Source organism: Mytilus trossulus, chromosome 9, assembly GCF_036588685.1.
Source record: "Mytilus trossulus isolate FHL-02 chromosome 9, PNRI_Mtr1.1.1.hap1, whole genome shotgun sequence".
In the NCBI taxonomy this organism is placed as follows: Eukaryota; Metazoa; Mollusca; class Bivalvia; order Mytilida; family Mytilidae; genus Mytilus; species Mytilus trossulus.
In genome coordinates this window covers 53,484,582-53,500,455 of record NC_086381.1, presented here as the reverse complement: position 1 = coordinate 53,500,455, position 15,874 = coordinate 53,484,582, and the positions used below count along the sequence as shown (strand labels likewise).

Here is a 15,874-nt window from a genome sequence, read left to right as displayed (position 1 = left end):
TGTATTGATTTTTTTAAATTTTGGCGATTCTATTATTAATTGGGTGAAAGTGCTCTATCAAAACATTAATTCAGCAGTCATTCAGGGAGGGAATCTTTCAGACTTTTTCACTGTTGAACGTGGAAATAATTATTGTTACATTGAAGACTAATTGCCAGAATGCATGCAGGGTTGGGCAGGGAATCGATTAATTACGAAAGTAATAATAATAATTGAGTCTACAGTACCATTGCTTTGTTGTTACATTAGTGCACTCGATGTACGATAGATTTATTAAACTTTAACCCAATGTATAAAAGTTTTGTTGCTGATTTTTTCGTCAATAAGTCATAAATAACGATCACAACATATTATATATGGAATCTAAACATGAAAACACTGACGGCAAATGTTGACATCAAGTGCATTTACAACTGACTTAAAGCTTTCTAGAGTTTTTCGGCTATGCTAAGTTGGATATTAAAATCGTAGGTGAACATGAAAAACTCAGTAATGAACGGCAAAAAAAAAAGTTTCTTTAACTTCAACAAGGGATAGTCCAGAATGGAGTTGTAACAGTATACAATACAGATCGTCAGAAGTGCACATTGTTGCATCACTCGTTTAGAGTTAGTGGTAGTTCGCCAAAATGCGTCGGATTAAAACATGCTCCCCGGTAAAACAAAACTTATACTCAGTGGATTTGTAGCCTGAACTGTCATTGTTAATAAAAAATAAAAATCATTAAGGTTGCAATATTGTAAAATTCAAACAAAAGTGTTCAAGTTTTATTCATATTACTAGTCACATCGCATATTGAAGTGATGTAATGTAACAGTAACATAATGTAACCGTAGACTCAATTATTATTTTTACATTGATTTCTTAATTAATCGGTTCCTTACCCAATCCTGCATTCCGGCAATTAGTCTCCAATGTGACAATAATTTTATCAATATATATATATTGTTACATTCTGTGTAACCGTAGCCAGTGCATTACATGAAACAGTACATAATGTGATAATAATATCATACATGTAGTTCCCACTCTGATGTCTCTGGTATAACATTGAACTGTATTATTTCGAATATCTTGAATTGAGTTATCTTCCTTTTGTTTCATCTGTGACATTCATGGAGGGACTTCCAATTTTACTTGGCATGATTATTCCAATAGTTGCCTTAGGCAGGAAGTATACACCTTTGAAGCAGACTTTAGATTGATTAATGTGCAGTTTTGAGAGGTTGCGTTGGATGTACTAACTTATTTATTTGTTACTTGTAGAGGGAAATACCACAAGGGAGCAATCACAGGGGCGGATCGAGACATTTTAAAAAGGTGGGTTCCCAACCCAGAGTAAAAAAGGTGGTTCAACTATATGTTTAACAAAAAATTTGTTCCGGCGTGACATTTGTTCCGCCGGAACAAATTTCATAGGAAATATGTTCCACTGGAACTTATGTCACAGAAAATATGTTCCAGCACTATAAAATTTGTTCCGGAACTAATTTTTCAACCAAGTGTGAAAAAAGTTCCGGAACAAAAATCACAGCTGCATAAGTTTTGTTCCAATATTAAAATTAAAAAAAAAAAGTGTAATAAGTTTCTGTGATATTAGTTTTGAACGAAGGTATTTTATAGAAATCAATGAAAATGTTCTGCTCGAACTTATTTCACAGAAAATAAGTACCTTTAACATATATACATTGCACAGCGAAATATTTCTTGTTACACAAAATTATAATGCAAACTGGATGCTGTACTGTGCTTGCATGGGATACATTTGCAATTGAAGGCATGACTGTAGGATGAAGATAAGAAAAAAGCGATGATAATGTTTCATAATTTGTATTTATGTTTTATCGTTTATTTGGTTTTCAACCTCCTTGTTTCCTTTTGATCTGATATGGGTTTCTAATCATACATGTACTTAGCTTTGGTCATTGCACAGTTTTAAAAGAGTGTGTCTTTTGTTTCTATTTTCTTTTAATATACTTGATCAGTTACTTAGTCCTTTTCAAAAAAGTACTAATGTTCATCTTTAACTATATATCATACTTTTTTTTGGAATGACTTTTATTATTATTTCTTTTTCTACTCTTTCCTGGTCCATAAGTCATGTAAGTGCCATTTTTAGTATCATTAATTGAGTATGTTATTGATTAAATAACATGATTAAACTTTTGCTTTACTCCACATGATCAAAATTGGATGTTTACACTTTTTATTTATTACATAAATCAGTATAATACATTTTTTTTATTATGACTTTAAACTCACTGATGACAAGTGATCAGTATATATAAGATAACTTGTTTAACCAGTGGAACATATTTCACAGACAAGGAACTTATTTCGCCAGGTGAGGAACAAATCTCACAAATCCAGAACTTATTTCACCAGGTAAGGAACAAATCTCACAAACATGGTACTTATTTCACTAGGTAAGGAACAAATTTCACCAACCCAGAACTTATTTCACCAGGTAAAGTGTGGAACTTATTTCATAGAGATGGAACAAATTATATAAAAAATGTCTGTGAAAAAAGTTCTCCCAGAACATATTTCCTGTGAAATTAGTTCCACTGGAACTTTTTTCACAGGAACAAATTTTGGCTCACATATGCTCCCATTCAAATGCATTGATCGTCCAAAAAATGGGGTTCAACTGAATCAATATTGGTAAGTTCAAGGGATAAAAGATAATTCACAACCCAAAAGACAAACAAAAGTACACAAAACACTGTAAAGAAGAGCAGCTGAACATGAACCCCATCAAAAACCATGGATGTATTGAGAATATCAGGGCTCTCGATCATAAAAATTTACTAAGTACACCGAGTACAAAATAAGTGCTCGAAACACAAAATCAAGTATGTTAATTCATAGGCACTAGACGTTTTGTCAATAGTATAAAAATATTGGCAAGTGGAAGAAAATAGTGTCCATATATATAATATAGAGCACTAGACGTTCTGCCAATAGTATAAAAATATTGGCAATTGGAAGAAAATAGTGTCCATATATATAATATAGAGCACTAGACGTTCTGTCAATAGTATAAAAATATTGGCAATTGACAGAACGTCTAGTGCCTGTGGTGGATTCTTGAGTCTGAGTACAAAAATCGTGCTCGAAAGTTTTATAATGACACGTTAACGACACTTTAACGACATCGTTAGGCTAGCGACACTTTTGAACAACTGGCCCATGAGAGAGAAAAAAATTGATGATTTTTCACCTATATAAATTGTTTTATACAACTTCATATTTGCATACAATACAGAAACCATTTTTTTTGTAATTAATATTTTCGGTACAGTGATCTTGACAATTAACATGGTGACCCCAAAAAAATGGCCTTTCCTTTCCTTTATCTTCAGTCTGATTAGGTTTCATTCTGACCAAGCAAGGTAAAGCTACCATCAAAGAAACACATTTTCCAAATATGTTCTTTTCTAAGCAAAAGTGACCTTAACCTTTGATCTCAAACTCAATAGAATTGCGCCCTTTCTCCATATCTTCCTTCCTTTTAAGTTTCAAATTCAAGTAAGCAAGGGAACACATTTTCAAGTTACCACATGGAAACAATTAAGCAAGTGACCTTTACCTTTAATATTTATCAAACACAACAGAGCATTAACAATTTAGCAAGTGACCTTTACCCAACACAACATAGCATAATTTTACTTCCTTGTATCTTCTCTGTTTAAATTTTGTTTCAATCAAGCAAGGGATAATCAAGTTATCATCTGCAAATGCTTTGTTTCAGATACAAGGACAGAGGAACTGACAAAACAATTCCTAAATTGTCAAAAGCATAAACCAAATAAAGGCTCAATATGAATAGATCCCTAAATAAGTTTCTGACATTTTTGTGGTAATTGTATTGTCGGATTGCTACCTGTGAATCTTCACCTGGATCTTACAGATAGATTCTCATGCCATGCACTTGATTTTCTGTATATTGTGTAATTTTTAATAAACACGTTTGTTAATTCTCATATACATCAATCTGCAGAATTGAATATCTGAGTATATATTATCAATAAAATGCTTGATTAGGACATGGATAAATTTAAACAATATTCACCTCTTGCTACATTTATGTTGTGATGATAAGATAAGACGAAGATGATGACATGTAGGTACCTAGACAGTGATTACGATTCATCCAAACAAAATATAGATACAGCAATGATGTACATGTATACCCCAGGAAAGTTCAGATCAAATTGTGTTGATATATGGCTCAAGAAATATCAAAAGATATATTTCAACCAGATGCTCCACAGGGCACAACTTTATACAACCACAGAGGTCAAACCCTGAACAGTTGCGACAAGTATGCCAGATACAGCTCTGAATTTGGATTATTAATTGAATAGTTGACACAGCATAGGTTTTTGACACAGAATTATTGTAGTCTAGGATAAACTTTTTTTTTTTTGCCTTTGAGTACTAGTATTCACTATGCTGTTGAATATTAGTCCCCTCAAAAAAAAAAAAAAAATTTTTATTTTCTGAAATCTGAATAAGAAAAATTGGCCGTTTGCCCTATAACCCTTAAAATAAATCCTCACCTTCTAATTATGGTATTAAACATTGTGGTACAATTTCAGAGCAATTGAAATACTGATACACAACTTATTGAATGTCCTGAAACTAGATAATCTCTTGTTTTGGGCCCCTTTGAGCCTTAAATTCCTAAACTTTTGGGACCATAATCCCCAAAATCAATCCAAACCATCTTTTGTTATTATCCGGAAACCATCTTTTGTTATTATCCGTAAACCATCTTTTGTTATTATCCGTAAACCATCTTTTGTTATTATCTGGAAAACATCTGTTGGTACGATGATGACATGATACCAATATACGACCAAAATTTTTGTAATTTTTGTGGTCGTATAAAAATGGAGAATGTGTACCCATGGACGCAGATGATTCCCCCTTTTTACTTGATAATGGTAAAGTGACACCACCAAAATTCAACTTAATTTGTGTGATGTGGTTATAAGCATTGTTCATAAGTTTCATAACATTTGGTTGAGGCAAACTTAAGTTAAAATAGAACGGGAAAAAAAATATTTTACAATTTTTCTTTTTATTAAGAGGCATAACTCATGATAACTCTAGAATGGTCAAAGTGAAACTAACAAAATTCAAACTTGATCCGTATTTTGGGGTTATAAGCATTGTGTATAAGTTTCATAGAATTTGGTGGAAGCAAACTGAAGTTAGAGAAGGGAAACCAATTTTGGGTACATTTGGACCAGGGCAAAACTTACTGCCCCTCAAGCTATGGCGGGACATAAAAAAAATATGTTCTTGTGACAGATGCCTCTGCTTTAAGCCTTGTAAAAGCTAATGAAGCATTTTTTCCATTTATAAAGGGAAATTACTTGAGAGTGATTAAAGGGACACCATCCAAATTCAAGCTTGATCTGTGTTTGATTAGTAACATACATAATGTTTAAAGTTCTGTAGGAGGGAATGGACATACAGACAAGCAAGGGAGAACATTTTGCTCTTGTCACCCAGCAGCAGGGGGCATAAAAATATACCGGGGCAATGTTCATTTAAACATACAATAAAAACATAATAAATTTGATTTACGCTAGTGTACCTCTTTATATAAACATCAATGATCTTTAATTTATTTAAAAATATACTAAAACCACACTATATATACTATCCATTTGGCAAAATACATGCTTTGATTATCAATGTATCATTTCTAACATATGTAGAATTATCCAGAATTCCAATTGGCAAAAATTCCATATACCCAAAGCCTTTATGATTGCGAGGTGTATTTGGTCTTTGAAATGCAGCTAAATTTGGTTTAGAGATTAAAGTTTCAACAACATGATGCCGTAATTCACATACAGGATTTTGATCAATCACGGTCAATATTATTCTGCCATTAAAAGGCCAGTCTAAAATGTCGTCATAATCTCCCTGCATAAAATGAATAAAAATAGAAAGATGAGTTCCTCGGGCAGAATCTACACCATTTAAATTGGCTCTTATACATAACTTGTACCCATAGAAATGAGAATAAAATGGTGGACTGTGAATTGCTGTTGTATCACCAATTTCCGCTTCTCTCCTGTATTTGCGGTAATTTCTTATTTTCCAAACATAAGTTCCACTGCAAGTCCTTCCTTCAAATTCATTAATAGTACTTTCTAACATTTTAAGCCGTTTATTTAAATCCTTGACAATTTTTTCATGATTATCATTTCTACCACGAATTTCATCGATTTGATGTTCGTGTCTAGCTAAACTTTCGTCCTGTGTAACATTCTGATCTTTCAGAGACTTTAATTCATATCCTTGTTGGACAGAGACATAAGCCCCACCTTCTACATCCTTATTGGATTGCTGAGAAGAATAACTTATACTCGGAGCAATTTGTGTTTGCTCACTTATATTCCTCTCTATCAGACCATGACTATGACTACTAGCTACAGGTTCTGGGAAACCCTCGACGGAGGAGACATTAGAATCAGGTGAATAAGGAATTGGAGTCGGGTTTGATAAGACATTCATTCCTTGCTGTACACCTATATGCTGTACACCTATACGTAAAGTTTCTAGTAAGTTTGTGATTGATTGTTCTGATGACGTGACAGGTAAACTATGAGATTGTGGGACTGCAGTAAAATGTTGTAATGCTCCAGGGGCTATATTTTGTACAGCTGAGCTCAGCTGCATTAAAATGTTGAACATCAAATTCATATGCTGTTGTATGGATTCTTGTAAATGTTGTGACATTTCACATCTCTCCAGCTAAAAAAGAAGATAATAACATTCAATAATCATTTTATTTTTTGTTTTCAAATGGTTATATTCAATTTTATTTCTTAAGATAGTAGTTGAAAGTCAAAATATGAAGAAAAAAAATCACTGGGTACTTTTGAACCCTTGTTTTATTCAAATTTTGGGAATATTGTATACAGCTAAATCTGGTTTACCCAACCATATATGTGCCTGTAGCCCTGTACCAAGTCAGGCTTTCTTGACCATATGTTGTTTGTTATTATTTGTTATTGTGTGTGTGCCTTCTTTTCACAGGAGTCTAGAGTAGGTAGTTGGTATGGTCTTGTATGTTCACTTGTTATGTTATATGACTTTCGATTGAGTTAAGCCATTTCAATTGATGATTTATAGTGTATAAATTGTATCAATAAATTTATTGATACAATTATAAAGAGTATGTTCCCTATTGGGATTTTGAAAAACAAGGATTTATAATGTGTCGTTCTGATGTTATGATATTTCACTATTGTTTCAGGTAAGGGTAAAACTTGATACCTATTGAAATGCTGCATTTGTTTGTACAAAATGCAGTGGCAGATCCAGAAATTTTCATAAGTGGGGGCCCATTGACTGACCTAAGAGGGGGCCCGCTCCATTCAAGCTTCAGTGATTCCCTATATAAGCAACCAATTTTTTTCCCAAAAAGGGGGGCCCTCCCCCCCCCCCCCTAATCTGCCTCTGAAATGTACCTGTCCTATCAAGTCAGGAACCTGAAAATCAACGGTTGTCGTATGTTGATGTGGTTCATAAGTGTTTCTGTTTTTTTTTTATATTGTTTAGACCATTAATTTTCCTGTTTGAATGGTTTTATACTAATTATTTTGGGGTCTTTTGTAGCTTTCTGTAAAGGCTCTGTTTTGAAGACCATGCTTTAATCTATATTGATTTACTTTTATAAATTGTGACTTGAATAGAGAGTTGTCTCATTGGCACTTATACCACATCTTCCTTCAACAAAATGCAGGTTTTTAAAAAATATTACAGATCAGTTGCTATTTTTTGTGGATGATACTTTTGCACTGTATTTAACTGCATTACCTGAGGTCTATTTATGTATTTTATTTTTGTTTCTCCAGTGTTAACTGGTTATCAAGTTTACATTATTTTCAATGGCTGATTTGACAATTACAGTTCAAGAGTTATAATCCTGTGTTATAAATGTCATATTTAACTTTGGGTTAACATAAGGTCATCAACCATAAATCAGAGTACAGGTTAAGTTTAATTTTTTTATATATCTGATATAGTATTTAATTTTCAAAAATTAATTATATAAAGCTAAATAAAATTAAAACTGCAATGCATTGCAAAAGGTTCCATAACAAGACCTTTTTTTAACAGTATGTGTAAAACAAAATTCTGCTTTGATCATAAAAAAACATCAACTTTTAAAGAAAAATTTCCTCATTCATTTTAAACTATTATAACTATAGTATTTTTAACTTTCAAATACAAAACGTTTTCAAAATTTTCAAAGATACCTGAATATAAACAATCAAAATAAATGTTTTTTTTTTTTTTAATCAAAACCAAAACTGTATCCGTGTAAGCATCCACTGAAAAAATGGGAAAGGATGCATTAAAAATAGTTTTAAATAATAGCACTGTTCAACCTCCCTTTACATTTTCTAACTGCATTAAAATCTATAGCATTAATGTACAGATGCACATTATGCTTTCATTATACTCTAGATCAAAATTAACTAAGAGTTTAAAATTGCAAAATAAAAGTCAACTTACAGCTTAAATTGTGTTGTAATATATCATGATAAACAATGCCAATTAGAAATTGATAGAGTCGTAAGGGTAATCCATTCAATACAATACATGTATTCTATTTACTTCCTGAATTAAAGTGATTGGACCTTTACATCAAACAATAAACATATTTAAGTGTTATTTATGTCAAATTCAAAGGTCTTTGAAAAGTCAACAGAACATGAGATCTGACAAAGTTAACAGTTATAATACCATGAGATCTGACCCAAAAAAAACAGATCATTGTTTCAAGACCATGAGATCTGACCAAAAAAAAACCTGATCATTGTTACAACACCATGAGATCTGACCAAAAAAAAACAGATCATTGTTACAACACCATGAGATCTGACAAAAAACAAGAGGCTCTCAAGAGCCTGAATCGCTCACCTTAATTTTTTTGGTTAAATCTCTCACCAATGATTATTTTGGCTTTTCAATTCATTTAAATGTTCAGTTGATCTGTATCTATAATAGTATTCAAGATAATGACCAAAAACTGCAAAATTTCTTTAAAATCATCAATTCAGGGGCATTATACCTGAAAAACCAGTTACCCAATTCGGCTGAAAATTACAGGACAGGTAGACCTTGAGCTAATAAATACTTTAACATATTGTCTTATTTGCTCTAAATGGTGGAGTTTTTGAGATATAAGCCAAAAACTGCATTTTACCCTGTGATCTATTTTTAGCCATGACGGCCATGTTTTTTGACGAAATAGAAAATAAAGCACAAACTTTATTTTATACACCCTACTGATCATTCAGTTGAAGTTTGGTTGAATTTAGTTGAGTAGTTTTAGAGGAGAAGATTTTTTAAAGTTAGCAAATATGATGAACAAATTGTGAAAAATTGTCATTAAAGGACAATAACCCCTTAAGGGGTCAATTGACAATTTTGGTCATATTAACTTATTTGTAGATCTTACTTAGCTGATCATTTTTGCTGTTTACAGTTTATCTTTATCTATAATAATATTCAAGATAATGACCAAAAACTGCAAAATTTCCTTAAAATTACCAATTAAGTGGCAGCAACCCAACAATTAGTTGTTTGATTCATCTGAAAATTTCAGGGCTGGTAGATATTGACCTAATGAACATTTTTAACACATGTCAGATTTGCTCTAAATGCTTTCGTTTTTGAGATATAAGCCAAAAACTGCATTTGACCCCTATGTTCTATTTTAAGTAACGGCGGCCATGTTCTTTGACGGATCAAAAATCAAAGCACACACTTTGTGCAGGATAATCTAAGGAACAATCATGCTAAGTTTTAACCAAATCCATTCAGTAGTTTCAGAGGAGAAGATTTTTTTAAAGTTAGCAAATATGATGAACAAATTGTGAAAAATTGTCATTAAAGGACAATAACCCCTTAAGGGGTCAATTGACAATTTTGGTCATATTAACTTATTTGTAGATCTTACTTTGCTGATCATTTTTGCTGTTTACAGTTTATCTTTATCTATAATAATATTCAAGATAATGACCAAAAACTGCAAAATTTCCTTAAAATTACCAATTAAGTGGCAGCAACCCAACAATTGGTTGTTTGATTCATCTGAAAATTTCAGGGCTGATAGATATTGACCTAATGAATATTTTTACCCCCATGTCAGATTTGCTTTAAATGCTTTCGTTTTTGAGATATAAGCCAAAAACTGCATTTGACCCCTATGTTCTATTTTAAGTAACAGCGGCCATGTTTTTTGACGGATCAAAAATCGAAGCGTACATTTTGTGCAGGATATACTAAGAAACAATCATGCTAAGTTTCATTCAAATCCATTCAGTAGTTTCAGAGGAGAAGATGTTTGAAAAATTGTTAACAACGACAGACGAGGACGACGACGACGACGGACGCCAAGTGATGAGAAAAGCTCACATGGCCTTTTAGGCCAGGTGAGCTAAAAACCAGATCATTGTTACAACACCATGAGATCTGACCAAAAAAAACCAGATCATAGTTACACCATGAGATCTGACCACAAAAAACCAGATCATTGTTACAACACCATGAGATCTGACCAAAAAAAACCAGATCATTGTTACAACACCATGAGATCTGAAAAAAAAACAACAGATCATTGTTAAAACACCATGAGATCTGACCAAAAAAAAACCAGATCATTGTTACAACACCATGAGATCTGACCAAAAAAACCCAGATCATAGTTACACCATGAGATCTGACCAAAAAAAACCAGATCATTGTTACAACACCATGAGATCTGACCAAAAAAAAACCAGATCATTGTTACAACACCATGAGATCTGACCAAAAAAAACAGATCATTGTTTCAAGACCATGAGATCTGACCAAAATAAAACCTGATCATTGTTACAACACCATGAGATCTGACCAAAAAAAACCAGATCATTGTTACAACACCATGAGATCTGACCAAAAAAAACCAGATCATTGTTACAACACCATGAGATCTGACCAAAAAAAACCAGATCATTGTTACAACACCATGAGATCTGACCAAAAAAAACAGATCATTGTTACAACACCGTGAGATCTGACCAAAAAAAAAACAGATCATTGTTACACCATGAGATCTGACCAAAAAAACCCAGATAATTGTTACAACACCATGAGATCTGACCAAAAAAAAAACCAGATCATTGTTACAACACCATGAGATCTGACCAAAAAAAAAACAGATCATTGTTACAACACCATGAGATCTGACAAAAAAAAAACCCAGATCATTGTTACAACACTGAGATCTGACAAAAAAAACCCAGATCATTGTTACAACACCATGAGATCTGACAAAAAATACCCTGATCATTGTAACAAGACTGTTACAACACCATGAGATCTAACAAAAAAAACCAGATCATTGTTACAACACATGAGATCTGACCCAAAAAAACAGATCATTGTTACAACACCATGAGATCTGACCAAAAAAAACAGATCATTGTTACATCACCATGAGATCTGACAAAAAAAATCTGATCATTGTTACAAGACCATGACATCTGACCCCAAAAAAAAACAAAAAAACAGATCATTGTTACAAGACCATGACATCTGACCAAAAAAACAGATTATTGTTACAAGACCATGACATCTGACCAAAAAAAACAGATTATTGTTACAAGACCATGACATCTGACCAAAAAAAAACAGAACATTGTTACAAGACCATGACATCTGACCAAAAAAAACACAAAAAAAACAGATTATTGTTACAACATCATGAGATTTGATAATGTTAACTGACCATTGTCACAAGAACATGAGATCTCACCTTATCATTCTATATATCTTTTGCTTTTAACATGTTTAAAATATCTTAAATTTCTGTCTGATAAATTGAAATATATATGTATGTTTTAGTATTGTAACATGCCATATAATGAATCAAGTTATGAAAACAAAAAGCGCATTACAAATTGTTATTTTATCAAACTCAAACAGTCTTCAATTAATTAAAATAAAACTGTCCTATCTTTTAAAATATGTACTACAAAATATTAAAGCATAAAATATAGGCTTTAGTCTTGCATGAGCAGTCATAGCCTTTGAACATCCTCATAATTTCTGCAAGTTTTAAAAAGACCTTAATCATAATATATATAGCCAACTCAAAGTTACAGTACCATGCTGTTAATTTTTCAAGCATTGATGCAAGGAAAGAAATGTACCTTTCCATTGATTTGACGACTAATGAAATTACTTTTAAGTGATAAAACCTTGTTTCTGGATTCTTGTATCAATTACTTTATTTCACAGTTTGATCAAAACAATGAACATTAGTACCCAATGGGGATATACGCTAGGAAGACTCCAAATTATAATGTGATTAAGATGAGACATAAGGATGACAGCATAATGAGAAGTATTTTACTTCCTTGTTGGTTTGATATATATCATTCTCTGGATTCAGCTGTGATAATATAAAAAAAAACACAACCTGTTGTCTATTTACTTACAGTGAAAGATAAATCTACTTATTTTCCAGTTATTGACAATTTCAATTTATCAAAACCTAAAAATTTGTATTACCTAACAAAAATCTTTTTTATACCCAGGGCTAAATATTTAATAATTTTTTTAATCCAATTTTCTTTAATTTTGTATTGATCTTTTTGTGTGATTATTTTCCATCTCAATTGACTCAGCTGGTTAGAATGAGAACATATTAAATGACATGATATAAGTCAATATCATTGATGTTGCCTAAGAAAATGAGACTTTTGCCGAGAACCTCCCTCTATTTTTTGTATCCATATATATTATGTAAATATACTTATAGACACATTCATAATGATGAGAAATCATTGGTAGTTTTTATTATCTGATGAGTTAATCCTTTTTCAACTGCTTTTTATAGTTCGTTCTTATGTTGTACTGTAACAGCACTGTCCAGGTTAGGGGAGGGTTGGGATCCCGCTAACATGTTTAACCCCGTCCCATTCTGTATGTATGTGCCTGTTCCATGTCTGGAGCCTGTAATTCAGTGCTTGTCTTTTGTTTATGTGTTACATATTGGTTTTTCATTCATTTTTTGTTTATAAATTAGGCCATTAGTTTTCTCCTTTGATTAGTTTTACATTGTCATGTCAGGCCTTTTATAGCTGACCATGTGGTATAGGCTTTGCTCATTGCTGAAACATGTATGTTGACTATGGTTGTTGATTTCCGTGTCATTTGGTCTCTTGTGGAGATTTGTCTCATTGGCAATCATATACCACATCTTCTTTTTTATAGTTCAGTGATAATGAATGTCTCAGATAAAGCTGCAAATGTAGGCTACAAAACAACTGAACTAAAATTGTACAAGACTAACAAAGGCCAGAAGAACAGGTGCAAAAATGTGATGGGGTTAAACATTTCATGTGAGATTTCAACCCTCCTCCTTTACCTCTAACCAATATAGAATGAAGAAACACACAGCAATACACAGTAAAACTCTGTTTATAACTTACCCTTGTGGTGCAACCCATGGGTTGATACTGACAGGGAACTATTACTCTCTGACAGTCAAATTCTTCATGGCTATTTATCTGTAATAGAATTAATTCAAATTATTAACTCAAGTTAATTTAAAAAAAGGTATATATTATTCTTGAAAGTATTGACAGTGTCCTCTGAACCATGGAAATGTTTTCAAAACATGTTAGACAGCAATTTATATCTTAGTATCCGAACTAGAGTTGACTACATAACTTTAACCTTTATAAAAATAAGATGTGGCATGAGTGCCAATGAGACAACTCTCCATCTAAGTCACAATACATTTAAAGTTAACAATTATAGGTCAAATATGGTCTACAACAAGGAACCTTGGCGTCTCACACTTAACAGCAAACTATATAAAAAGGGCCCCAAAAATGACATGTGTAAAACAATGAAACAGGTGTTTTAAGTCTGTTTATGCATGAAGTGAGGCTGGGGTCAGGTGAGCCAACCTGACAGACAAGAAGACGCTGCAAGGAACCTATATATCAAAATGAGTTATCCTGTTTCTCATAATAAGTGAATATTTTGTTTAACCAAAAACTCAACCAAGCAGTCACTTCACCATTACAATGAAGTCAAGGACAATGGACATATGACAGAGAAACTTATTATCATAAGGTGTCTGTATTAATTTTAGTCAAAATGCATCCAGGTCTTCTACCTTCTGAAGTAAAAGGCATTATACACATAGCTTATGCTGTCAAGAAAAGTTTGATAAAAAACAGATCAAAGAACAAGTGGCACAATTTTGTAAAATTGTATATATTTACCAAAACTAATGTCCTGTAACTTGAGGGGGCGGGGTCTCAGGGTTTAAAAATCATTTTTTTTACAATCATAGCAATTCTCAAGAAAATACTACCACCCTCAATTAATTAATTTGAATGCCTCCCCTCTTCCAATGCATATAATCTGGAACAGCCATAAGCATTGATAAATATTTCAATGAGAAATTATTTCCAAAAAAAATGAAAAAAGATTTTTTTTATTGATATAAAAACAAACTACCTACCTGTATTTAGAATATTTTCATTTAAATCATAAATTGTTCAAATATTTACATTAAATGCACATTTTGCTTTCAGCGATCATATATCAAGAAAGCACACCTTTCAATTTAGTTTCATATGACTCGTATTTCTAACATATAATAGGAAGATCAAATTTAGGTAAAGTTTCTGTTTATTAAAAATTCAGGAAGTGTTTTTACGATATCAACAACGTATTATATCACAGTTAGATTCACATTATTTGAATAGACTTTAATGGTCATTAAAAATCTAATTGGTTGTTAAAATTGTGAGAGATGTTAGGTTGTGATATGACCTATAAAAGAATGCACTTTTGTACATTAACTTATTATTACAATTTGTCAATATGATATATAAGATCGTCCTGTGTGTCGTGGTTTTATTCATATATATTAAACTCCAATCAAGTCATATCAGTTGAATATTTGGATATAATAGATATAGGAAGATGTGGTGTGAGTGCCAATGAGACAACTCTTCATCCAAATAACAATTTAAAAAGTAAACCATTATAGGTTAAAGTACGGCCTTCAACACGGAGCCTTGGCTCACACCGAACAGCAAGTTATAAAGGGCCCCAAAATTACTAGTGTAAAACCATTCAAACGGGAAAACCAAAGGTCTAATCTATATAAACAAAACAAGAAACGAGAAACGAGAAGCACGTATATATATTACATAAACAAACGACAACTTCTTTACATCAGATTCCTGACTTAGGACAGATGCAAACATTTGCAGCGGGATTAAACGTTTTAATGGATCTGAACCTTCTCCCTTTTTCTGAAACAATAGCATAACATCACAACACAGAAAAACACACGATAAAATATCAATTGGCAGACTTAACTCAATCAAAAAAAGTATGATTAAAACACTGGATTGAATAAATGTAGATATTATATATGATACTGTTGATTCATTATTATTCTCTGGAAACTCATTTTCGTGGGTTTAATTGGTACAGTTGAATCACAAATTTAAATGTTTCATATAAGATATATTTCTATAATGCTGAGTCTAGACTTCTTGGCAGAACCACGAGAACACACATCAAGGAAAATGCAAGGTTTCCACAATCAAGGAAAACTAGTACCCATTAACATAAATGAATCCCAAACTCAAAAGGAGATGTATATATTTAGGACTAAGAACCGCAATGGTACTCAGAACTGCAATGGTACTTAGAACTGTGATGGTCACGCTTAAAAGTGTGATGGTCCACACTGAAGTGTGTTGGTTTAACTCTGAAGTGTGATGGTGACATTTTGTTTTTTGCAATATTTTAT

At 32.3% G+C, this 15,874-nt stretch overlaps 1 protein-coding gene across 3 annotated transcripts in view; it reads right to left on the bottom strand.

Annotated features, from left to right (window-relative positions):
* Positions 1-5,591: 5,591 nt before the first annotated feature.
* LOC134683122 (TNF receptor-associated factor 6-like) overlaps positions 5,592-15,874 on the bottom strand; it is a 38,121-nt gene continuing 27,838 nt past the window's right edge. For all 3 annotated transcript variants that reach the window (XM_063542236.1, XM_063542238.1, XM_063542239.1), the window contains exons 6-7: positions 13,521-13,598; positions 5,592-6,780 (exon numbers count right to left, since the gene is read on the bottom strand). In XM_063542236.1, the coding sequence (XP_063398306.1) occupies positions 5,677-6,780; positions 13,521-13,598 (1,182 nt within the window). In that variant the 3' untranslated portion in view covers positions 5,592-5,676. The remainder of the gene's footprint in view (positions 6,781-13,520; positions 13,599-15,874) is intronic.